This window comes from Perca fluviatilis, chromosome 23 (assembly GCF_010015445.1).
Source record: "Perca fluviatilis chromosome 23, GENO_Pfluv_1.0, whole genome shotgun sequence".
Classification (NCBI taxonomy): domain Eukaryota; kingdom Metazoa; phylum Chordata; class Actinopteri; order Perciformes; family Percidae; genus Perca; species Perca fluviatilis.
The window spans coordinates 25,391,728-25,416,026 of record NC_053134.1 but is presented as its reverse complement, the minus strand read 5'-3'; the positions used below and the strand labels follow the sequence as shown (position 1 = coordinate 25,416,026).

General features: G+C 42.0%; 2 protein-coding genes across 8 annotated transcripts in view; both read right to left on the bottom strand.

Annotated features, from left to right (window-relative positions):
• LOC120553524 (DENN domain-containing protein 5B-like) overlaps window positions 1–13,672 on the bottom strand; it is an 89,378-nt gene extending 75,706 nt beyond the window's left edge. For 2 of the 7 annotated variants that reach the window (XM_039792041.1, XM_039792042.1), the window contains exon 1: window positions 13,059–13,671. In XM_039792041.1, coding sequence (XP_039647975.1) covers window positions 13,059–13,167 — 109 coding nt within the window. In that variant the 5' untranslated portion in view covers window positions 13,168–13,671. Of the gene's footprint in view, window positions 1–13,058 lie in introns of all 7 variants that reach the window. The other 5 variants (XM_039792044.1, XM_039792043.1, XM_039792045.1 and 2 more) reach the window with 5 other exon arrangements.
• Window positions 13,673–15,819: 2,147 nt separating this feature from the next.
• LOC120553526 lies at window positions 15,820–23,595 on the bottom strand. Its single transcript, XM_039792050.1, has 2 exons — window positions 23,436–23,595; window positions 15,820–16,891 (listed from the first exon to the last, which is right to left on the bottom strand). The coding sequence occupies exon 2, from the start codon at window positions 16,875–16,877 to the stop codon at window positions 16,179–16,181; it is 699 nt and encodes a 232-aa protein (XP_039647984.1). The 5' UTR covers window positions 16,878–16,891; window positions 23,436–23,595; the 3' UTR covers window positions 15,820–16,178.
• Window positions 23,596–24,299: the final 704 nt, after the last annotated feature.

The following is a 24,299-nucleotide window of genomic DNA, read 5'->3' as shown; positions in this document are numbered from 1 at the left end:
TAAACGAGCCCTGGGTATCCTGCTCTGCCTTTGAGAAAATGAAAGCTCAGATGGACCAATCTGGAATCTTCTCCTTATGAGGTCATAAGGAGCAAGGTTACCTCCTCTTTCTCTGCTTTGCCCGCCCAGAGAATTTGGCCCACCCATGAGAGAGAGAGAGAGAGAGAGAGAGAGAGAGAGAGAGAGAGAAAAAAGAAAGAGACATCATGAGCTTTCAGCAAACAAGCAAAGTGGCAGTTGGTCAAGGCCACACCCCCACCCTCCACCTTGCCCCCCCTCTCTCCTCCTCAATAGCTACAGACACAGAAATGGCACATCCTAAAAGAAAGCTCATTGTGGGACTGGCTCTAGTGGCTGTAATTCTGCACCAAGGCTGAATTTCGGGAAGAGACTTCAGATACAGTATTAGGGGACCACTAAGGCCTATATAAAAGAGACTTCAGATACAGTATTAGGGGACCACTAAGGTCTATATAAAAGAGACTTCAGATACAGTATTAGGGGACCACTAAGGTCTATATAAAAAGAGACTTCAGATACAGTATTAGGGGACCACTAAGGTCTATATAAAAGAGACTTCAGATACAGTATTAGGGGACCACTAAGGTCTATATAAAAGAGACTTCAGATACAGTATATGGGGACCACTAAGGCCTATATAAAAGAGACTTCAGATACAGTATTAGGGGACCACTAAGGTCTATATAAAAGAGACTTCAGATACAGTATTAAGGGGACCACTAAGGTCTATATAAAAGAGACTTCAGATACAGTATTAGGGGACCACTAAGGCCTATATAAAAGAGACTTCAGATACAGTATTAGGGGACCACTAAGGTCTATATAAAAGAGACTTCAGATACAGTATTAGGGGACCACTAAGGCCTATATAAAAGAGACTTCAGATACAGTATTAGGGGCCCACTAAGGTCTATATAAAAGCATCCAAAGAGCACCATGTCATGGGACCTTTAAATTCACTTCTTAAGAATGTTTTAGGCGAGAAATTAATTGTGTAGATGTCGAACATAGGCAGTTTTATGAGAAATGTAAGGCAAATAAAAAATTTGCTTCAAATTTGCTTTGGAGTGTAGACGCTCCATAAAGGCTGCAGTCTCTGAATTGGGACATAGCTGAGGAATTCCAGAATACAACCACTGACCTTTACAAATGGCTTCCTTTCAATACATTGCCAGGGTTACTGTGTGCACTCCAAGTGATGTATGAAATGTCTAGGATGTAGGCTGAGAACAGCGCAGAGGTAAACATTGTTGAACTGCCCAACAATGTAAGCTTTATGGGAACCTTCATAATAAAGGATATTCGTACTCTGTATTTGGCACTTTCGAGGATTTCAATGGAAAACAACCTACAAGGGAAATGTCAGTGACATTTTCATATGGACCTTTAGGTACCAGGAGGACATGGTTTGACATTCTGAGACAGCACCACAGGGACACTGCTTTTCAGGACTGGGTTGATGACCTTGGGCCTGATAGACTTCAAATGTGCACGTGGTTCTACAATGCTACACAAACCACTGAAGCCATGTAGCCTTTTTTATCATTTAAAAAAGTAAGACGTGCTAAATCAAGGAACCAGAATGCTTGGGGGCTCTTCCGAAGCAGACTGTTCACGCGACTGGCCAGGTATGCAGAGGTGAGAGAGTAGGCGGTCCATTTCCCCAATTCTTCGCACAACTCCTTTTGCCACTTTTTGTCTGAATACCATGAATGCATTTGAGGAGAAGTTGGTCTAAAAGTGTGCACAGTTACACCCATTTGAACAATTATCAAGTCTCACTGTTCTCGTTGACATCAGGCCTTCGAGAGCGGTTGTTCAGAACGGCTATAAACACTCTTGGCCTTGATGACACGCTGTGCTGAGTAGTTCATTTTAATCAAATCAATTCAGGGATTTAAAATAAGCACAACATACGTAAAGTTTCCCCACAAAAAGAGAACAAAGAACAGTCAAGTTGCCTTTTCATGGTCACGTCCAGCTCTAACCCATTTTTGGGCCCCTCTAATAAGCCAAAAGAACAACCCCAAAACTCCACCTGGTTCCTTTGTCCCCTTGCACTCCCATAGAGAGAGAACATATGGAGCTCAGGGTCAGAGGGCCCTCTGATGTAGAGGCCCCTCCCACCTCCCAAGATCAACTGCTCACTTTGCTGTTGGATCCACAGAGGCATTTCAAAGGGATGTGACCAGTCAGCAACAGCTAGCAGCATTATCTGAGGTCATCAGGTCCCACTGACTCCCAGAGGCACACCATCCATCATTAATGCTCCCCCTTACTCCCCGATCCTTGAACTTTAACTAGCAGCATCTCCTAGCGTTTTGGGTCTACGATGAGACTGCACATATGGAGAAAATCAAATATCACGATATTTTTGACTACACCTCGATATCCATACCGCAACGATGTTGTAGTGTTGACTATCGGTGCTTTCACAAAATATTTACACAATGAGATTTTTGATAAATAATCATCTATGTGGATAAAGGCAAATAATAGAACAGTTACAACAGTCTGGTAAGTTCAGAAAAGTACATCACTTTAATGCAGCCTTTAAAACCATGAAAAGACAACAATTATGCCATACAATATCCAAAATCTAAGACGATATCTAGTCTCAGATCACAATATCGATATATTGCCCTGACCCTCAACAAGTCAGGCAGATGACAGACCTGTCTAAGGCCCGTCAACTCAAAACTACAACATGCACTTGAGGCCACAAAAGTCTATTGTTAGTCTAGCTTTCCCCTCTCACACAGTTGGGAAAGTTCCTGCTATTAAAACTACAGCATACCTAGGAAGGTCTATTCTGTAGCTGAGGTAACAAGAGTAAAAGCTAGCACAGACATTTAAGGAGCACACAGCAAATGCTGCGTCTCTGCCCACGTTCACTTCTGTGGGTTGCTGCATAATCAGCTTTGCCAAGTGCTGCACCAAACTGTCTGAGAGTATACAACATTATCCTTATTTGTAGTAAGATTCAATAAATCAAGAAGACACGGCAGGTTCTTTGCCCCAGCATCGGATGGGGCCATTTTGAACGATTTCAAACGCTACCTGCATTTAGATATGTTTGAAGCGTTTTGTCCGACCAACAGTCCAAACATAATCAACTGATAATGATACCATACAGACAAAAGCAGCACGCAGCATTCCCACTTGATAACTGACTTTAACTCAATAAAATCAGTTATCAGAATTGTTGCAAATTAATTTTCTGTTGAACGACTATTCGATTAGCGGACTAATAATTTATTTAATAATAATTATTTTTTTAAACTGACTCATATTAACATACTTTAATTTTCTTTCATTTCATAATATATTTTTGGGATTTTACTGTATTTTCGTGTAAAATTGATTCGCTTGTTTCCTAAAATTCAGAGAACTGAACTCCACTTGATGGAAGCCTTTTCTTTATCCTAAAATTAACTAAACTAAAATTGGTCACAAAATCACGACTTGTCCAGTGATGCCCAAACATCAAAAGCCATTACCAGGCTGACCTGCAGTGAGTGGCTTTATAAAGGAAGTCAGGAGGATGCCGCTGGTCAAACCGTGCAAGAGGCCGAGTAGAGTCAAGGTTATGACCATGACTGTGTGTGTGTGTGTGTGTGTGTATATGTGTGCAGAGGAGGCAGTGGTGAGGAAGCCTGGCCGTGTGTTACATTACAGCGATGCGTTCAGTGCCTGGAGGGACTGTCTGAATGGATTACTCTAACAGGCTTAACAGCCGCCCCGGCCGGGCTTAACAGGGCACGAAGCAACGAGCTGGGGACAAAATGCAAAGAGATGGACAAAATCACTATGGGGAGGAACTGATAAGCCATGAAAGAAGGAGAGTAAAAGAGAAAGACCCTCAGAATGTGGCAAAAGTAAATTTGGCATCTAGAAAACAGAGCAGCTGTGATGAAGAAAAAGTTCAACGTCCCATAAACGCATCGCGAAAGGCTGCGACGTACTGCGAAAGACACTCAGAGATTTTGTGTGCGTTGGTTGAAAGGAAATAACGGCAGAAAACTGCACTTTAAAAAACTTTTTTTAGAGGTGCCTTTTATATTAAATTCAATGTTCAGTCTGTTCAGTGAAAGAATGTCAGAAATGATTTGCTTTCATTTGTTCTAAATTCAACAAGCAGTGTGTTGTACTTTAGAATACTAAAAGCAGCAGAACTGAGTACACTTTAAAATCGGTTTATCACGAGTCAAATCGCTATCACGATATTCAAAGTCGCATATCGCACATTTTCTCATATCGTGCAGCTCTAATGCAGAGGTTTGCGCTTTGTTTTATTGAGCTATTAGCCATGTACGTACCATATACCGTAATATTATTTGCCCATTACCCAAAGTACACCTTTGTAAGTCAACAGGGGCATGCGTCAGTGTTGTTAGCCCCTGTCGTCATTAGCATACATCAGTGGGCAGTGTCAGTCTGGAGCCTTTGTGCCGACGGACTCCCAGGCCGGTCTCTGTGTGGACAGATGGTCCAGGCCAGAGGGGAGCTTTAGCTGCTCAAATCCCTTTGTGTCCTGCTGCAGCCTGAGGACACTCCCACCTCAGCCCCGGCCTACACACCTCCGTCGCCCAGTCATATTTAAAGCTGCACTTGCCCAACTTCCTAACTCCCAAGAGTAGCAAGGGAGCTCTTTGAACAAACTGAATTTTAATAGCCAGGAACAGGATTAGACTGGCCCACTGTGGTTGCAAGTTCTCCCAGAGGAGGATCAAACGTGACCCAAACAAACCCAGACGGTTTACAGCTTCACACAGGTGCGTTAGGCTTCGACATTTTATCACATTCATCTCATGAGACCAAGTTAAGTTTGGCCATGTTTATTAGCGTAGTCCTTTCACCGAATACAGCACCTCGTTCATCACGACAGCTCATGCCATTACATGTCAGTCTCATGCCTAAGTAAGCCTCTGAGTCACTTTCCCATAAAAGTCCTGGCCGCAATCCCACTAGACCAGGCCTAGTAATATTTCTGTCACTTTCGTTATAAATCTAAATTAAATGTCGTCAGATTAACGTAAAGGTCAAACATACCCATATCACAGTTTTAAGAATAACTGTGTGAATAACCGTTTAACCGCCAACCACAATAACAATATTGACCGATTCATACCATCAGTTATTTAACAGTTACAATTGGGGGGCGAGGGGGGACTACTGATGAAAATTAGCACTTTTTAGCTAAATTAGCATCCCTACACAATTCAGTTCAATAATCAAGAAAAACGCTCTTAATGAACCGATGTTGTCGCAATTTTCAATTTCACGTGACGGATATCTAGCAAAAAAGCTTAACATGTAGCATGAGAGAAAACAGGAATTTAACAACTTAATGTTATTTTATGCTTGGGGCACTGCCAAACTGTCAGCGGATTCTCGAATTTAAAGCAACACTAAAGAACTTTTCCCGCTTCGGTCACCCTACAGGTTGGAAGCCAAATTGTCCATTACCGCTGGCAAACTTGCATAATGGAATGGAATGGACAATTCCGCTTCCAACCTGTAGGGGGACCAAAGCGGGAAAAGTGACCTAGTGTTGCTTTAAGTTGAAACTGATCAGGAGCATCCCTCAGGCTAACAATGGTTATTAATTTGGAGTTTAATGTAGAAACACAAAACAAAATCAAGCTTGGGTACAATTCAAGGTTTGAATGTCAGTTGAGCAAGAATGATAAAAAGACCTGAACCACCAGTAGGGCTGGCATCATTTTGCATAGGAATACAGGTTACCCCGTCCTACAATGGACAGTTAGCGCTCGACGCTGTTGCTAAGTAGAACACGGACATTAAGGGGGAACACACCACCTAGGAAAGTTCAATCAATATTTATGAACATGAGCTACTCCCTCACAGAGCCAGAAACCAGAGAAGTAAGTCTTAAACTTGGGATTTCATTAAGTATCCGGCATCCGGTGCCTTTCCCGTGCAGAAACTTGAGTGAAGATACAGTGATGACCTCTTCTGAAGAGTCCACCAGGTTTTTTTTAATCCTCCGTGTCCGCCTTGGCTACTAGTAACTGCTTGGAGGGGGGGGTGGACGCGTGCGCAATCACAGAAGGCTTGTACCATGTGGACGGATGCTGACAGTTTTGTTGTCATTACTTAGAATTCCTCATGGGGGAGACAGAAACTACGCACTGTAGCTTTAACTTTTCTTCCCACCCCCCCAAAAAAAAGCCCCCCCTCCCTCCTCCCCACAAATATCCCCGGGGGCCCCTGAAGTCTAGCGGTTATAAAAAGCTGTTGAAATAGACATGTTGAAACGTGTAGGAAGAGAGTAAACCTTTAGCGCTCTAAAGGGAGTTCTGGGCACCTGGCTAGAAACCGGAGGTGGTTGTAAATCCCTGTGCTTTACCCAGCCCAGCCAATTTTTGAGGTGAAATGAACTCATTTACATCTCAAAAGGTATGGCCAATGAATCAGCCTGCCTATTAGACCAAAGGAGGGGATCCCTGCTGTGGGAAAGCAGAGCTGTGTTTGACACGCAGGGGTGAGGGCTGGGAGGTGTTAAGAACAGAGACACAGAGGTGGACATGAAAGGAGAAGCGAGGGAGTATATGGAGGAGGAGGGAGACGATGATGCTGCTTAGTCTGGATCAACGGAAGTACATTTCCAGGATCAGACGTGCGAGCCACTCGCTGGATTTCAGGCTTTACCGCTCACCTTCCGCTCTGTGTGTGTTGCCATTCGGAAAACCCCTTCGCTGCGGAAAACGACAAACTTCGAGCTAACAAGCTACGCGCTAAAAATGTAAAGTCTTTACGACATTTTGGATCATTCAATAAGGCAGGCCTGCTTGGTTTACGGCATTTACTATCTTACAGGGACATTTCGGGACCGACTGGTGGGATTGTTGTGGACAAAATACACAGGACGATACACTGGTAAAAGCAAATTATGTTTGACCATGTATCCAGCTAATTTAAATAGCTCACGTTACTGTATTGTGTGAACACTTATCTTCATTTTATTTTTTTGTGGGATGCAAAGTTCCTTCCCTAGTTTATTTACGGAGCCATGGTAGCTGCCCCCGGAGCCAGGTAGCTGCCCCCGGAGCTTAGCGCCGGCCAAAAACATTGTGATGGGTGTAACGAAATGCAAACAACCCAGAGCAATTTTTTCTCCTATCCTACATATCTGTTGTGTAGCCGGACCTTAGTCCACAGCGCTGTGGAAATAGATCTGACAATGCAAGACTAGCTGCTGCTGGAGCCTAAAAAAATGACAAAGTTGAACACCTTTGAGACCAGATCATCTGAGAACTGAAAGTGAGAATCTGTTGTTTCTGTTCAGAAAAGCATCGTCATCACAGCCTCCACTGTGTGTGTCTAACTAAAATATGCATGTGTGTGTCTGTGTGTGTGTTCATGCGTGCATATCAGTAACGATATATGCAAAACGAACATGAAGTACTGTCACTGCTAGTCATTCTTTCTGCTTCTGTAAGAGAGATTATTTCCTCATACATTTACAGTATGTTATCCTTTTAAAAGGGCTAATTCATTGATTTAGTATTGCCACTTTCCTCATTTATTATTGATTATTAGTGGTTGATGAATTAATTAGCTGAGTGACAGAAGATTAATTGCCAGCGATTTAGATGATCAATTAAACATGCAAGTCATTCAAAATGCTAAAATGTCAATCATTGGCTAGCTCAAGCTTCTCAGGCTACATCTACAGCTACACTACTACATTTGTATTTTTCAAGCTGCATCTTGATACAAAAACAAGGAGCAGAACTCATCTCCGTCCATATTAACACGCCACGCCAGTTTGTGCCGAAAGGCTAACAATCAAGCCCAACGTTTTCAAAACCAAAACGGGGCCAGCTGTGTTTGCAAACGTCTCCATTTTAGAGGCTCGGAAACGCCAAAGTAGTGTCGCAAGGCATAAACGTTTGCTGCTTTTCTCAGGCTATGTTTAGACGCCTTCAGACGAGCGTTGTGGGGGAGGAATCTACGTGCATATGGTGACGCAAAAGTGCGTGTAATTCGATGTAGTATGCACACCAGGAGGCTAGGTGGTTGTGTGAAGCACTGCCACGCAACACCACCAAGTCTGCGTGCCTTCCTTCTACTTGTCTCCCCCTCTCCTCCTCTCCCCCTCTCCTCCTCTCCTCCTCTCCTCCTCTCCTCTCTTCCTCCTCCTTCTCTCCCTAGTAGTGCCAAGTGAACAACAAAAACTAACAATTTTGTCTGGACAGACGAGGAGGTGGAGATATTGCTCCAAACAACGCACACACAGACACACAGAGACACACACACACCGTTTTTACCCTTTAGATGGGAACGCAACTGTGGAGCATTTTTAAAGATTTCCACTATGGAGGGTGGTTTAACTTTGTTAAGTCCCAAAAATGCTGATAAAATATTTTGTCGTTTTCACCAGCGAGCATCTTCGTGTAAACAGGGCCTTAGTTCCACAGCGCTGTAGATGAAACATCTTTGGATTTGAACTGTTAGGTGGACAAGACAAGATGTGAAGGGGGTCACCATGGACTGTGGGAAATTGTGATCACCATTTTTTCCCAATTTTCTGAAACTCTGTAGCCTAAACATGGACCGATTATTTAATAATAAAAACATTTGTCAGTTGCTTCATTCAAATGTAGGCATCCTGAAACCAGTAATAACTATTTACTCAGACCTACATTTTTTTTTTTTTAAATAACTAAGTGGAACACAAAACCAAAACTAGGACTGGAAGCATTAAGAAACACAGGTTTGTTGTTGGACCCAAACCAGCACGCTCATCAGTGTAATAATAAACTCTGGTTGACTTATGTCTGGTATGCAAATCTGCACTCCAGCAGCTACACTGAGCAGCATGACTGCCACCTCCCAGGCAGGGCTAGATGATGGCAAAGTGGTACGCTGTGGATGCACTGACCTCATGTCTCCATCTACAACCGGCACGCCAAACATCTCCCAAAATTAGCTCTTCACTCCTCTCACCTTTCCACCCCCACAATGCTGCTGACCCCTTAATGCATCTGGTGTTAGAATGCAGGGACTATTTCAGGCTCTGTATGCCAGCCAGGGTGTATTTGTACCACTGAGGCTCGATGGCATGGTACGGGGTGGGTGTCTGGATTGATAAAGCCGCTAGTTATGGGAGGAATTCAACCAGCTCATTAAGCCTTCAAGTCTGGGACCGAAGACCTTAGGATATATAATATAGTTGCAATAAATACGGCATGATCCTGTAGAATGTAGACTCGCACACAGACGGAGAGAGGCAGGTCTACAGGAAGTCTGGCCCTCTGACTAGAACAATGGACTGTAGGAAATAAGGCCACTCTGCCACACAAAGAGCAGGGAGGAGGGGAATCACTGCCTAAAAATAAGCAAAGGCATAGAGCGCTGCTTAATGTGGGTCACCGCAATTATGGCTGCCTCAAACACAGGGTTTAGGAAAATGTGGGTGTGCTGAGATGTAGCCTGCTTTTTTTTGGCTTACGGAGCACCAAAGGCAACATGTTGATATCAATCACTGCAGCATTAGTGTCATCCGGATGATGGCGCATCATGGGGGGAGGACAGCAACAGGCCTGATCAGAATTGTAAATGATCTCCAGTGAAGTGGAGCAGGGTAGAGGCAAACTGAGGCAGATGATAAAGAAATGGGGGTGGGTAGCTTTGGGGGTGAATGCAGGGAAGGAGGATATAATGCTGGATTTAAGTTCCCTTCAGACAAAAAAAAAGCATGGCATCTAAATTCAAATCCATACTGTCTTCAGTATTCTGTTAACATCAAGCTTGTGTGACTTATACTTTTTTTCCAGTTGTTCTCCCGGTGGCTCACGTGCAACACACAACGGGCGACACGTCAGTTATTGTCCACACCGGACACCGCACACCGCTTTACGTGGTGAACAGGACAGGGATGTCCCTGATGCCAACTTCCATCAAACTGCAATTATATACCTCTTGAAGGCATCGGTTTGTGGGTTTGCATAAAAAAGGTCCCCAGTGGTGCACACAGGTTCATTCACAGATGTTTATGCAGATGTTACACTTATATTGATTTTAGATAAGGGTTAATGTGCCTTTTCTTTTTTTTCTTTTATTCTGAACCCGCCTCCCAACAGGAGCTGGATCTAACGAATCAGCAGAGGTCTGTACAACGTGTTGTTGCGCATGTTGGCCGTGGATGTACTATATCATATTATCATTATATTATTATGGACTGGTTCCTGTAACGTTTCAGAAAATAGTGGAAAGATCAAAATGGCTTAAAGCCATGTCTCTTTTTTTGGACAAACTGTCCAAAATGCAGAGATATTTAGTTTTCTACCAAATAAGACAAAGAAAAGCTGCAAATGTTGACATTCTAACTAGATCCAGACAATGAAAAAGAGGACTTAAACTCCTAATGGATCATCAAAATAGTTGCGGATTCATTTTCTGTTGATCAACTAATCATTATGACTGTGATTTCTGGTTCATCACCAAGCGGCAACCTTGAGTGCTGAAAAATGTAACCAATGCGGAAATGCCAAAAACTGCAGCTGATTGAGTGGCCACCTTAACTTGTATTCATCCAGGAATCCTTGCTAAGGAAAAGTTTGGCGAACTCCAGATTGCTGAATAGACCTCCGTCACCACGCACACTAGGGCTACACCATATGAGTATCTTACTGCAATTATATTTGACTGATATTGTGATTGCGATATGATTCACGATATTAAAAAGGATCACTTTTGTATCTTTATTCTTATTTTCATTGAAAAATATTAAAATAAAAATGATTATAGTGTGATTTTTGTGAGGATCTACAAAAAAAATTCTTCAGTCTGTAGGATACCATTTGTAGGCCATGACGTCTGCAGCACCACGATACATTATTCAGAATCGTTATGACACATATTTTGCCTTTAACACATGCTGAGGACACATCAGAGGCTAATCGTGTCTGATGAGAACACCCCCCCAGCCCCCTTAAAGATGCGTCACATCATCACATGACCTCATCAACTACAACAATAATGACATGATCTTTTGTTTAACCCTCCTGTTTTCTATAATCAGATATTTGGGTTTCTTTTAACCAGATTTTCAAAAGAAATAACGTGGATGGCTCCCTACAACACTCAAGTTTTATTCAATTTCATAGCATTTTAATTATTTTTTTTATATATATAAAAGAACGTTGAAAAGAGTGACAGGGTATAGCTATAGAGCTGCAACGATTAGTTGATCAATCGGAAATTACTCAAAAAATATTTTGATAACTGATTTCTTGTTTTGAGTCCTTTTGTGCATATGAGGATATGGGGTTTCCTAGTCTTCTACAATAGTAAACAGCACGTTGTGGTCCTAGTTGACTAAGATTTCTATAAATTGAGTACAGCCCTAATAGTAAATTTAATATTTTGGGATTTTTGACTGTACCTTGGACAAAACAAGGCATAAATCAGTTGCCGTCCTGACACTGGTTGATGATGACTGGCTGCTGATTGGTGTTAGCAGAGCAGACAGAGGGGCATACGAACTCAGAATGGTGGAGACTTATCAGTTTCTCCTCAGAGACTTGCTACAGCCTGAGGGCAACAGACACACACTGAACACCCAGAGACATGAACAAAGTCTCTCACACAGAAACGGACACTCATGTCCACTTGATATCAGGTCAAACATGTGCAATCATAGCTCATTTTCACATCGACTTCATTATTCTGAACTTTGGCCCAGAGACCAAGTTACACAGCCAGAAGCTACCAACTCGACCGTGATGCAACACCTCAGCATCAAAGCATGCAGCCATATGCTGTTACAAACACATCCAGAAGGTAAAGCTAGTTAAGTAGTTGTTACTGGATGGGAGCACAGAAGCTGAGCCAATGAATGAATGTATGGTGACAGGGTGGAGGACGATCCCTCCCTATGAATGAATAACACAACAGGAATCCTTCCATCAAATATACAGGTGGGTTATTAATCAAAGCTCTAAATATGCAACAACCGAACCAACACTGGTCCCTGCTCCCCTTCCCCTACTCTGGAGGCATGTATCACCTCCTCGAACCACACTTGTTGTGGCAGGTTTCTATGCAACTCTGCTTTCGCTCATTTCATCATAACAACAAGTATAAACTAGTCAAGGGAGACCTTGCTTTGACAAATTCTCATTTGTAGGATTTATTTTGCTATCACAGTTAACTAAAATGCCTTTAAAACAAGTAGAATATGGTTGACATTACTACAGGAGACTGTGTGTCGTACATGTGACCAAAGATCACATCAAATTAAATCAAATATTACTCAGTGCAATACTGCTTCTACCACTACTATGCATTGTATAGCAGCAACATAATCTTCTAACCTAATTTCACTTACTTTGATTTAACATTTCTGCACTTCAGCTATGTTACTTGTACTTCACACACGTCCTTCTTAATCTTAATCTTATTTAATGCCTTAAAATTTGACTGGGAGCAACTGTAACTGAACAATTGACCTAAGGCATCAATAATGTATCCTGATTCTGATTCCCTTTTATTTAGAAGGAGTAACAAACTACAGTTGTGAACAGTATTTCACTTTGACGGGTTCAGAGCAGTAGCCTACAGCGGGGCACAGGTATCTTAAATCAGATTCTAACATTTAGAAAAGATACATGATGATCTCACTGTTAACACACAAGGGGCTCTTCTGAACAACAGAGCTTACACAAACAAACCTGCTTACACCATGCCATGCCACTAGCATTTAACTCTGTAAATGAACCATTAATTAGAGTACATAGTAGTTGTGTGTGTGTGTGTGTGTGTGTGTGTGTGTGTGTGTGTGTGTGTGTGTGTGCCACTTATTGTGATGATTTTACAGCTTTCAGTTTAAGTAGCTGGGTGTTATGTGGTTTATAGGCTCTAATGTAGCTTAATGCATCTTTTAGCGGTGGAGGGATTTTTTCAGTCAACAATATTTTCTAAAACAATGTATTGAGCTGGACGGCTGTTGTGGTTATTTTGTTCTTCAAAAGCCAACAAGACATGTCTTAACAGAGAGGTCATACCTGCTAGTTCGTCCGGTTCCAGTCCAGTTTCCGTGTCTATCCCACAAACAGCAAAGTAATGGGCGAAGCGGCAGGGCGCCGCGCCGGACACCGCGGAGCTCCCACTCATCCCGGCTTCGATGTGCAGCGCTGTCCGCTAATAGTTCTCCAAGCGACGCATCTCCAGGGGGGGAACTGGATTAAATGCTAGACTCGGCGACACTGTTGTTCTGTATCGGCTCCTAGCGTTAATGAAAGCTGTATATAGTATTCCGAAGATGCTTTTATATGTTGTTCCAGCGCTAGTTGGTTTTCAGTGAGCCGTGCCGGCAGAGCTCGCCGTGGCTGCCTGTGCTGGACGGGAGAGAGCTGGTTGTGAATCTCATTCTCCGCCTCGTTGGAGCTCAGAGGACTGGCCTGGCAGAGCGGGATATTCAAATCTAGTCCTCCGTTCACTCCAATCAGTCAGTCACTGTTACTGAAGGCCAAATGGGTTTTGTTTTTATGTAATGATAGAACAAAAAAGTGTCAATTAGCATCCGTCCGCTCTCCTAAGTGACCGACTGAGTCTCGTTTGAATTTTATTTGACAAAATAAACGCAGCTGCGGCAGAATACAAATATGTCATTGCGCTGACAAACGTTACCATGCATCCAGCCCAGGGCTGCCTCTGTTGTGCCCATTTTCCCAATATGCTTCATATTTCACATCAGTAAAACATTCTAGTGAAAATTAATTTCATCAATAAGAAATATAGGTAGGCCTAAACTCAGTTAATTAGGATTGGATTCGTCCTGTTGGAGCATGTTTCATTAGTATTGATAGCCTAATACAGATAGTTTGTAACAGTACAGGCCTATTTACCGTGATTTCCCTGCCTTCTCCACATATTAAGCCGAGTCCATTTCTTCTTCTTTTTTTTTACCTTATAGTTTACAGGTTATAGTAACAGGTTTCCCCTTGGCCCGGTTTTGTTTCACACGGAGAAAAATCCAAGCGAACCAAAATGCATCACATGGATGTTCCCTCTGCTTATTGGTCAGATGTGTCCGGAGCGGGAACAACAAAGTAAATACAGGAAGAAGAAGGTTCTGTTCTCTGGACTAGTGCATGGTGCACATTTCTTGCATCTCCATGGTCAGACCAGCTCCTTCATTAAACGCTGCAAACCAACCCTAACCCTAAAACTGGGGGTTCAGGATGGTTTAAGACGCCTTTAAAAGCTAAAACACTTGAAAATGTACCATAATTCTTAAAAGGGTCTTTATATTTCAATGTTCAAGGTGAATATTCAGTGGTATCTTAAATGGTAATTGATGCATTTGAGTTTGTTTTTTTTAACCTCAAAGCATCAATTCATGCAGAATACATAATAAAAACGTTTAATATATTATTTTCTATTAATTTATCTCAAATCTGGGGTCAGTCTGGTAAAATTTACAAAGTAACAAAGCTCCCCTAGCTGTGAACTTTAAGAGAAATATTAATACAATTTGAACGTACACATTCAGGGGTGACTTCCATGGTGTTTGGTACATTCCTAACCCCCTAATCCAGGGGCCTTCAACGTTTTTAAGCCAAGGACCCCTTAACTGGAAGAGAGAAAGAACACGGACCCCCTACTACATATGTTGTATAACATGTTGCGTATTAAACTCCACCCAAAACCTTTATACATACCTTTTTTGCATAGAATACTGAGCTATTAAAATAGTTGTTGGAATGGTTTTTTAAATCATGTTTTACTGTTACACATACATGTGGCACTGTGAATCCTTAGGATTAACTATTGTAGATGGCCTTAGTGACTACATTACCTATAGGCCAGTAAGCCTATCATCAATGGCCATTTATATTTGCTAGTTATATGTCTGAGTCATTTTAGGACTTTTCTAATTTTTGAAATAAACTTTAAAAAATGTAACCATAATTTGGAGGCCCCCCTGCATTGACTCTTGACCAAGACGGACATTAATTCCATATCATCCTATAGATAAGTGCTGTATCTACTTTCATTCCATTACACAAAAATCCATCCAATTTTGTGATACAAGATGGTCAACTATTGAAAGAGACTGATGTATGCACCAGTTTCTATTATCACAGCTGCTGAACTGTATGACACAATCAAAAATAATATGGAGCCAACATTTTACAGCTGTTAATTTAACATTACCAGGTTACAACATATGGTTTAACTGGTGTGTAGCATTTCAAATGGTTTATGTTTTGTATTGTGCAATGTCTCCCTCTAATGGTGAAGCAGAAGAGCACACAAGACAAACAGCAATGAATCCATTTATGACTTTTTATGCATTTTCACATTAACGTTTTAAAAAGTGATACAACATTGGCTATCGTTTATGAAAGTACAAAAACCAATATCCAAAAATGTGACATATTAAAGAAAAGGATCAAAATATCCGTTAAGGTTCAAGTTTAAGATGAAAAAGATTTAACGTAACACTGAATTTTAATAAAATTTTGAGGTAGCATCGTAAAAAGTTAAAATTTGTTTCCCCTTGACACAAGACATTCAAAAACAATGCCAGCTGATCCAGAAGTCATCGTCTGATTCAGAGTCAGTGATTATAATACTTTCTTCTTTTGAAATCTTTGTTCTGTTGGTCTTGTGTTGAACATGCTCAGAGGCAGCTTTGGCTTCAATCGGCTGCCCGATCATTTCTGTGCTGGGAGACGGGTCGGAGCGCGCATCCTGCGTCACTTCTTCAAACGGTGTGTCCTGATGTATGGGTTGGTGCCGGGCTGCTGAGGAGTCAACAGGTAGCGGTCGTTTTTTTTTAAACTTTTCTTTAACAGTTCCACGCTTTCTGTCCATAGTTTCAGGCCTTCCTTCGGTTTCAGCCTTCTTTTTGCAGTTTTGGTCACTTTCATCCTCCGAATCAAGGATTATAATGTCATCCTTTCTTGGAATGTTTTGTCCATTGGTCTTTCTAAGGCTTTTCATGCCCGACTTGTCCAAGCTCTTGTTTGGACTTGTTGGCATATTTGTAACATCATTGCCTTCACCCTCAGAATCTGTCTCTATGAGCAGAGGTGCTGACCTCAACCTGGACGCTGTCAAATAGTTGTGTCCTAATGCAGAGGAGTAATCACAACTGTCTTCAGTTGCACAGCTGTCTACAGACTCTCTCCTGTTCTTAGTTGGTTGTGGTTTTCCCTCAGAGTCCAGTCCATGTTCGGTGTGCTCCTGCCTAATGCTTGTTTCATAAAGCTGGCCAAAGTGTCAAATGTCTCGATCTGGGGAGGATGAGACGCTGGTACTGGATTCGGAGATGGCCAGTGTGTTGGGCTTGTGTCACATTGTCTTTCTTGGTCTCCTGTTTCCCCATCATCTAGCACATGTATGTCTGGGCTATCCTGGTCTTCATTATCTGATTCAAATTTGAGGTCTGATATGCTTATAGGTATGAATAACCAGTCATCATCATCATCATCATCAGTCTCATCTTCAGAGAAAGGACCACTGTCACATTTAGGGTATAATGGACCATTTTCACCTGCATCCCCCATTTGGTTTGTAAAAAGTGATACTATGTTATTAATCTGAATACTCTCAACTGCTGAATTTACCTTGGAATGTGGATTTACTTCCTTCCAGGTAACACTGTTGGTGAGCTTCAATTTTTTTCTTTTCTTTTGTATTTGCATCTTGTTTTCCGATGCCACTGAACTAGACTTTGTTTGAAGATCCTCCGAGACATCAGGTGAACTCGGCTGCTTCTCAGTCAGGTCATCCCAGATCATTTCAGGCACCGCTGTGAGAACTACTGGACTCTCATCTTCACTCTTTGTGCAAGTGGCAGCAACGTCCATCATTATTCGTGGATATTCTGTGGATGTAAAGAGATGAATGTTATCTATATTCCCATTCCAGTATTGTTGCAGTATGACTTTAGAAAGGTTCTCCATCTCGCCAATGTCCTGTACATTTTCCAGACTAGCAATGAGCTCCTTCAGTGCAGTTAATGAATAATGAATGGTTGTCATGCCATTCACATGGACTCAGTATAACTTACTTACTTACTGTAGGAATCAGTGTGACGGTTGACCAGTTCTGGTCTGGCCCAAAAGGCCAGATACTATCAGACTCCAATTTGTGGTCACTACACCATTTAAGTGTTCGTTAAAACGGTAGACCAGAATCAAATCAAGACACAGGATTCGCTTAGGTAAGTTATATCAAAGCTTTAGAGAATGATATTGCAGAACACAAACATGTGCACAAGGATCAAATACCTTCAAGCCAAAAGTCTAATCTCTCTCCCTCGCAAAACAAAGTCCCGTCTGGCATCGGATGCTCGCTAACTAAAAATATCATACATCTTAGGCTATGCCTTCTTCATGGCGGTGTCTTCGCTTATCAGCTGGATGTAGTCTAGGTCCGGCTTTCTCATGGAGATTGTTAAAAGGATGACGATGACGCCCAAGAAAAACAGTTCTGTTATTGTTAACCAGACAGGTGTCTCAAATTGTATACTCTGTTTCATCAATGTTCTATAGTGTGTATTCTGCCTGAGATATGTACGGTACATGTTCTTATCTTCTGCAGAGCAGAAAAGGAACATAACAAGCCTTACTTCTTACTTATTGTGAAAACACATCTTAGACACAGCTCCGTTGTTGTCTTCTCTGCTTGCTCTTATCAGAGGAGGCCTTTCTCAGTTTCTCATCCTTTCCCCGGGTAGTGCAAATGTCCCGCACTCCCTTTATAATATTTTATCACTTCAAAAGACCAGATGGCCTCTCAATAACCCAGAGAAGCAGAGACGACAAGGTCAGCTCATGAACTCTAAGGCCTCTCACTTTATTCTCACAGAAATATATCCTACATTACTTTACTTTATTCAGGATACAAAAAAAAACGGTCCATAGCACAATACAAAACATAACATAATGAAAGACAGACACATACAAGACAAAACACATACAATAAGAAATGACTACAACAGTCAGAGTTCCACAATACACAAAAAGAGAAATTGGCATATAGACTAAAACACCAATGCTTCCACAATCTCAAAGTGAACCTAACCGCGCTCATTCCAGGGTTCACTACAGCGTTGCAGTGATGCTGTTGAAGGACTCCGTTAGTCTACACATACATCTGTACATGAGATCCCTGAGTACAGCAGGACAGGTGGATACGTCAACACTTACGAACATTTTGGCTTGCACTGCTCCATCGTGGCATTTTAAGCAGCAGCCTCAGGCCATCATTGAGTTTCTGCAAACTGCAGAAAAAAAGTGTGGTCTTCACAGACAATGAACACATACTAAATTTGCGATCCAGCATATTAGCTTGTGCGTACGTCACACAGTACTGTCTGTGAATGTCCCTATCATCAGACCGGTCATCAGTCAAATAGTGCCCTAAGTATTTGACCTCATCACACACTTTAAGGACAGTACCAGACAGAGAGAAAGCAGGACAAGACCGTTTATTGTCCTCCCTGCTTCTAGCAATCATAATATTACTCTTCTCAGAATTGTACTTAATGTCAAAGTCTGAGTAGACCCGTAGTAACTTTTGAAGGCCAGCTCTATCTGGACAAAGAATCACCAGATCATCAGTGTACATCAGGTGGTTGATAATGGTGTTCCCAACCATACAGCCTGTTCCACAGTTGTTTAGCAGCTTTCATAGATCATCCATATATATATTAAAAAGAAAGGGAGATAGATAAAAGGCTTCCCTGCCTAATTCCATTGCTTACATTGAATGGGGCAGACAGAGTTACCCCATTTCAGCATACCAAAAAGCCAAGATTCTCACTAGATATTTTGGAACCCCCTCTGTTGTGCAATTTGTAGAATAGCTTATCATGATTTACACGATCAAAAGCTACAGAGCAGGGATCTTCAACAGGGGTCCGGGACCCCTAGGGGGTCCTCAGAGTCACTGCAGTGGGGGCGCGAAATTATTGTTAATTTTTGAAAGTGTTTTCAAAAATTAAAAAGTCTTAACATGATTCCAACATATTATTAGTAAATATAAATCCCCACTGATGATAGGCTTACTGGCCTATGGGTAATGTAGTCACTAAGGTAGTCATCTACAGATACAGTTCATCCCAAAGGATTGACTGTTCCACGTGTGTGTTTTAACATTAAAACATGATTTATAAAATCATGCCAACAATTATTAGGCTTATTTGAATAGCTTAGTATTATGCAAAAAAAATTATCTAAAAGTTATTGTAGGACCAGATTAATATGCAACTTCATTTTATACAATATATGTAGTAGGGGGTCCCTGATCCATCTCTCTTTCAGTTAAGGGTCCTTGGCTTAAAAAACGTTGAAGACCCCTGCTTTAGAGGCATTAATAAAACACATACAAATTGTGGAATTATGCCTGTTATACAAATCTAGGACCTCCTTTAAAGGCAAAAATACACATATCCATGCCATGTTTAGGTTTGAAGCCAAACTGGTTGTCAGAGGTCAGGTCAAACTGTTCCAGCCTATTCAGTATAGTCCTCTCCAAGACCTTGGATAAAATACTGGCCAGAGCTATAGGCCGGTAATTATCCAAGCTGTTAATTTTGCCAGCTTTGTCTTTGATGATAGGCACTTATTTGACAGATAAACTAGAATCAAGTAGAATACCATGGGCTAACAACCCAGCAAAACAAATAGCAATTAGCCTTTCGCCAAGCCCCGCCCCCCTTAGTTACTGTTGCTACGTCCGACAAACAAATGGTCAAACACGACCAGCGCGACAGATTGCCATGACGGGAGGAGGTATACCCGTGCGTGTCAGTGACCTTTTTTGGAGCAATACCTCCGCGATATCCTCCAGATCGAGGCAAAAGGGGTTACAGTATGCAGTGGAGGGATGTATTCAAATGTTCGACTTTGTTGTAAACTGACGAAAAATAAAGTTGGGGAGCTCAAAGACCCAACACAACAGCAGCTAATGTAGCTAGATAGCATTAGCTAACATGTTAACTAATGTTGGCTAAAGCTAAAGGGCTCGTTAAACTTAGCTTAGAGAGTAGGTTAACTTTGGTCCAATTTGTATTCTTGCCTCTATTTAGTAGATCTAGACAACACGGTAACTAGCTAGTTAGCTGTTAGCCTTAGCTTTGAGCAGACGTATTTATGCTTCGTAATGTTCAACACATTTGTCCACACGGTTTTATCCACTGTAGGCACCGCTCACGTTGGCCCTCATTTATGAAACGTTTTCTCTTGAACGTGAACGATTTATTTGTACCATCGACCGAGTTATTTCGGCTTGTTTTTCCAGCCCCTCTGCTGTCAGGAGACCGGGTCCAGCACGGGGGGGGGCGGAGGACACGCACTCTCCCGCAGCTGTTGCCTCGTTCTGACTCATGAAAAAAAATAAAAGACACTGCATAAACTCAGCTACTGTGTGTTTATTTAAATATAAGTACACCTACATGTAGGCCTAAGAGACTGCAATATAAGCCTGTATATTACTATTAGGACTATAGAATACATGTGTCAAGGATGTAGGCTATAAACTTCAGCTGGAGTCCGATTTACTACGGCAACACTGTTGACCGCATGATCTCTTTTCATTCCGCATTCTTTCTACAGCCTTTAATAACAGTTTTCAGGCTGCCAAATAGTAAACACGTTAGTGCAAATGAATCCTCCAGACAATCTCTCGGGGTATCTAGTGTCCGATTTACAAACGCCGTGGGCGCCGCTTCACCATCTTGCTTGTTTGTCGGACCTGCTCACATAGTAACGGTTGCTATGATGTGTGATTGGACAATGGCCGTTTTGGGGGAGGGGCCGGCGAGAGGTCAATTAGGTTTTAAACGCTCCGCAGATATCTTATCCACACTACATGCCTTATTATCTTCTAGCATCATCATTGCATCGTATATTTCTTGAGGGAAAACAGTCACATCTCCATAGTATCAATGTTACCCACTGTAAAGGAGTTACTTTTAAGTAGGGTGCACCGATCCAACTTTTTCAGTCCCAATACCGATGCCAGGGCTTTGTGTATCTGTCGATACCCGATACCATTGCTGAATTAATAATAAACTGGATACCTTCCACCTTATATCTTCCTTCTAACATGTGGAAGAGACTAAAGGCACCAGACCTTCCTAACTAAACATTACTTTCCTAACTAAGACAAAATAACATAGATGTAATGTATTGAATTCTTATTTATTTGTACACTCAACTCTTCCAGCATGCGACACAACTAACAAAACCGGATCGGCCCGTGGATCTGTTAATTTTTCCGATCCCCGATCCCGCTATTTTGTCAATATCGGGACCGATATCCGGTCTTAATATCGGATCGGTGCACCCCTACTTTTAACACAGTTAAACAGCTTATAATAATGTTTCTGCCACAACTGAGTCATTTTCTCTGAGCCGCTGACACCATCAACGCTCGTTGGTAACGATGTTTTACAGTTATTGATTCTTTTGATTTCTTTCCAGAAATCAATAGGACTATTGTATAGCAGCTTCCTTGCAAGAGAGTCAGACCTCATTGTATTTTCATTCCTTTTAATGGAACGTAGAGCATATTTAAACTTTGCATTTGCATGTTTCTTATATTCAAATAAGGGACCATGTTTATGTCTGCCTGACTCATCCCATGCTTTGAAGGCTCTTCTTGCCTCAGCATGTATCTCTTATAGTCATTCCAGCCTGGCTTGACTTTGTACAATCTGTGTGTCTTATACAGGGGCGTGCTCGAGACAAGGAGGGACTTCCCAATATTCTCATACAGGGAGCACAGCTCAATACCATGTTGAGGGTTCTTACAATTAATATCACAGCATGCAGTGGAATCTTTTGGTAAATTAAGCACAGCGTAAATTCCTTCGGGAAGACTTCTAAATGTATCTCTTTTCTCTCTCTCTTCTAAAACTGAACAGGCGTTCACTTTTCTTTTAACCAATCAGAAGCGGCCATGAATTACATGAGCCAATCTAGCAAATTTTCTTCATTTTGAGAACAGTCATAGGGCGTGTGGTGGAGGCTTATCAGTTTCTCCTCAGAGCGCGCACACACACACACACACACACACACACACACACACACACACACACACACACACACACACACACACACACACACACACACACACACACACACACACACACACACACACACACACACACGGGCTTATAGAAGGAATCTCACCTAAAAGAGAAATAATATATAATCAGCAATTACAATTACAAGTGTCCTAAACAATAATCAACAACACAACCTAACAATAATCAAAAGTGGCTAGCTTTACCCCCCCAAAAAAATGTTATCATAATGATGAATGTAAAATATTAACTGTTTAAAAAAAAAAGTGGTTGGCTTTCTTGATTACATGTAAATGGCAAGCAAAGAAAAACATTTTTCACACAAACCCCCCCCCCCCTAACTCTGGGTGAGACTGGTTGCGCCCACACCTCACAGCACAGCCGGTGCACTTCGTGAGTTTATTCAGTAAGCAGAGAAGTGTAAAAAGACCCATCCGCAGTCTGTGCTTCTTTTCCTAGAACTCGTACTTCTTTCAGAGGACTTTGTGCAATAACTCCATATTCTTAGATCTAATACTGATAGTCTTTTGTCCATATCTCATTCATTTTAGGTCCTTTAATTGTCGTTAACTGTGATGCTAAAGCAGTTTTAGCTTTCCCATGATCCTTTTGAAAGTTTTTGAACAATCAGAGGAGTTGCTTTCAGGGCCCGTGAAATAAAGTCAAAATACACATTTGACTGACCCACAATGCTGCGATATATAGTATTGCCATTTGTTGATGCTTCAAAAAAAAGAAAGAGTTAAAGAAAAAAAAAACGTTTGGAGAAAAGCATCCCCATATCGCGCTGTGTTTTGACGATGTGTGAGAGTCCCGTACAGTAAACAGTGACATCACTGCCTCTATCAGCTTCCAGAAGAAAGTTTTAAAACACCAAACACAAGCTGTGAACTGGCTGGGAGTTTTGGGAACAGCTAAATGTTTGCCAAACAACAAAGCAACGTCGATAGCCATCTCTCGCTCGTCTCTTTTCTTTCTCTCTTTCTCCGTGAAATAAAGCTGCCTTCACGTACAGTAGGAAACGTTGGATTCTATAAAAGATCTGACGAAAAACACTGATGTAAATGAACCATTAGTAAGATAGGCTATATAGTGTGTGTGTGTGTGTGTGTGTGTGTTGTGTGTGCCACTTATTGTGATGATTTTACAGCTTTCAGTTTAAGTAGCTGGGTGTTATGTGGTTTATAGGCTCTAATGTAGCTTAATGCATCTTTTAGCGGTGGAGGGATTTTTTCAGTCAATATTTTCTAAAACAATGTATTGAGCTGGACGGCTGTTGTGGTTATTTTTTCTTCAAAAGCCAACAAGACATGTCTTAACAGAGAGGTCATACCTGCTAGTTCGTCCGGTTCCAGTCCAGTTTCCGTGTCTACCCCACAAACAGGCAGGGCGCCGCGCCGGACACCGCGGAGCTCCCACTCATCCCGGCTTCGATGTGCAGCGCTGTCCGCTAATAGTTCTCCAAGCGACGCATCTCCAGGGGGGGAACTGGATTAAATGCTAGACTCGGCGACACTGTTGTTCTGTATCGGCTCCTAGCGTTAATGAAAGCTGTATATAGTATTCCGAAGATGCTTTTATATGTTGTTCCAGCGCTAGTTGGTTTTCAGTGAGCCGTGCCGGCAGAGCTCGCCGTGGCTGCCTGTGCTGGACGGGAGAGAGCTGGTTGTGAATCTCATTCTCCGCCTCGTTGGAGCTCAGAGGACTGGCCTGGCAGAGCGGGATATTCAAATCTAGTCCTCCGTTCACTCCAATCAGTCAGTCACTGTTACTGAAGGCCAAATGGGTTTCTTTTTATGTAAGCCTAATCATAGAATCATAGACGGTTAACCCTCGCCGGGCGCCGCGACCCGCTCTGGGTCGGTTTAGCAAGAACCATCGGAGTTCACTAAAACGCAGACTACAAAACCTTGGGAGCATTACCGGGGATTTCCACTGGATGCGTAACAGCTGCGGACCGGTGTTCTAACGGAACACCATACCCATCAGAATGGGATACCTTCGGTTAATGCGCATGTGCAGCAGTGAAATTTGTGGGATTGCGCATGCGTTAAATTTAAACCATCATTTCAGCATACCTAAGATTACAAGCGGTAAATGTTGGTGTATTATATCCAACCCGGTCTCACGGCAGTTCGTGTAAATGGCCACGTTATTCTTAATCTATTGATACGTGTTCACGGAGACGTTTCTCGTT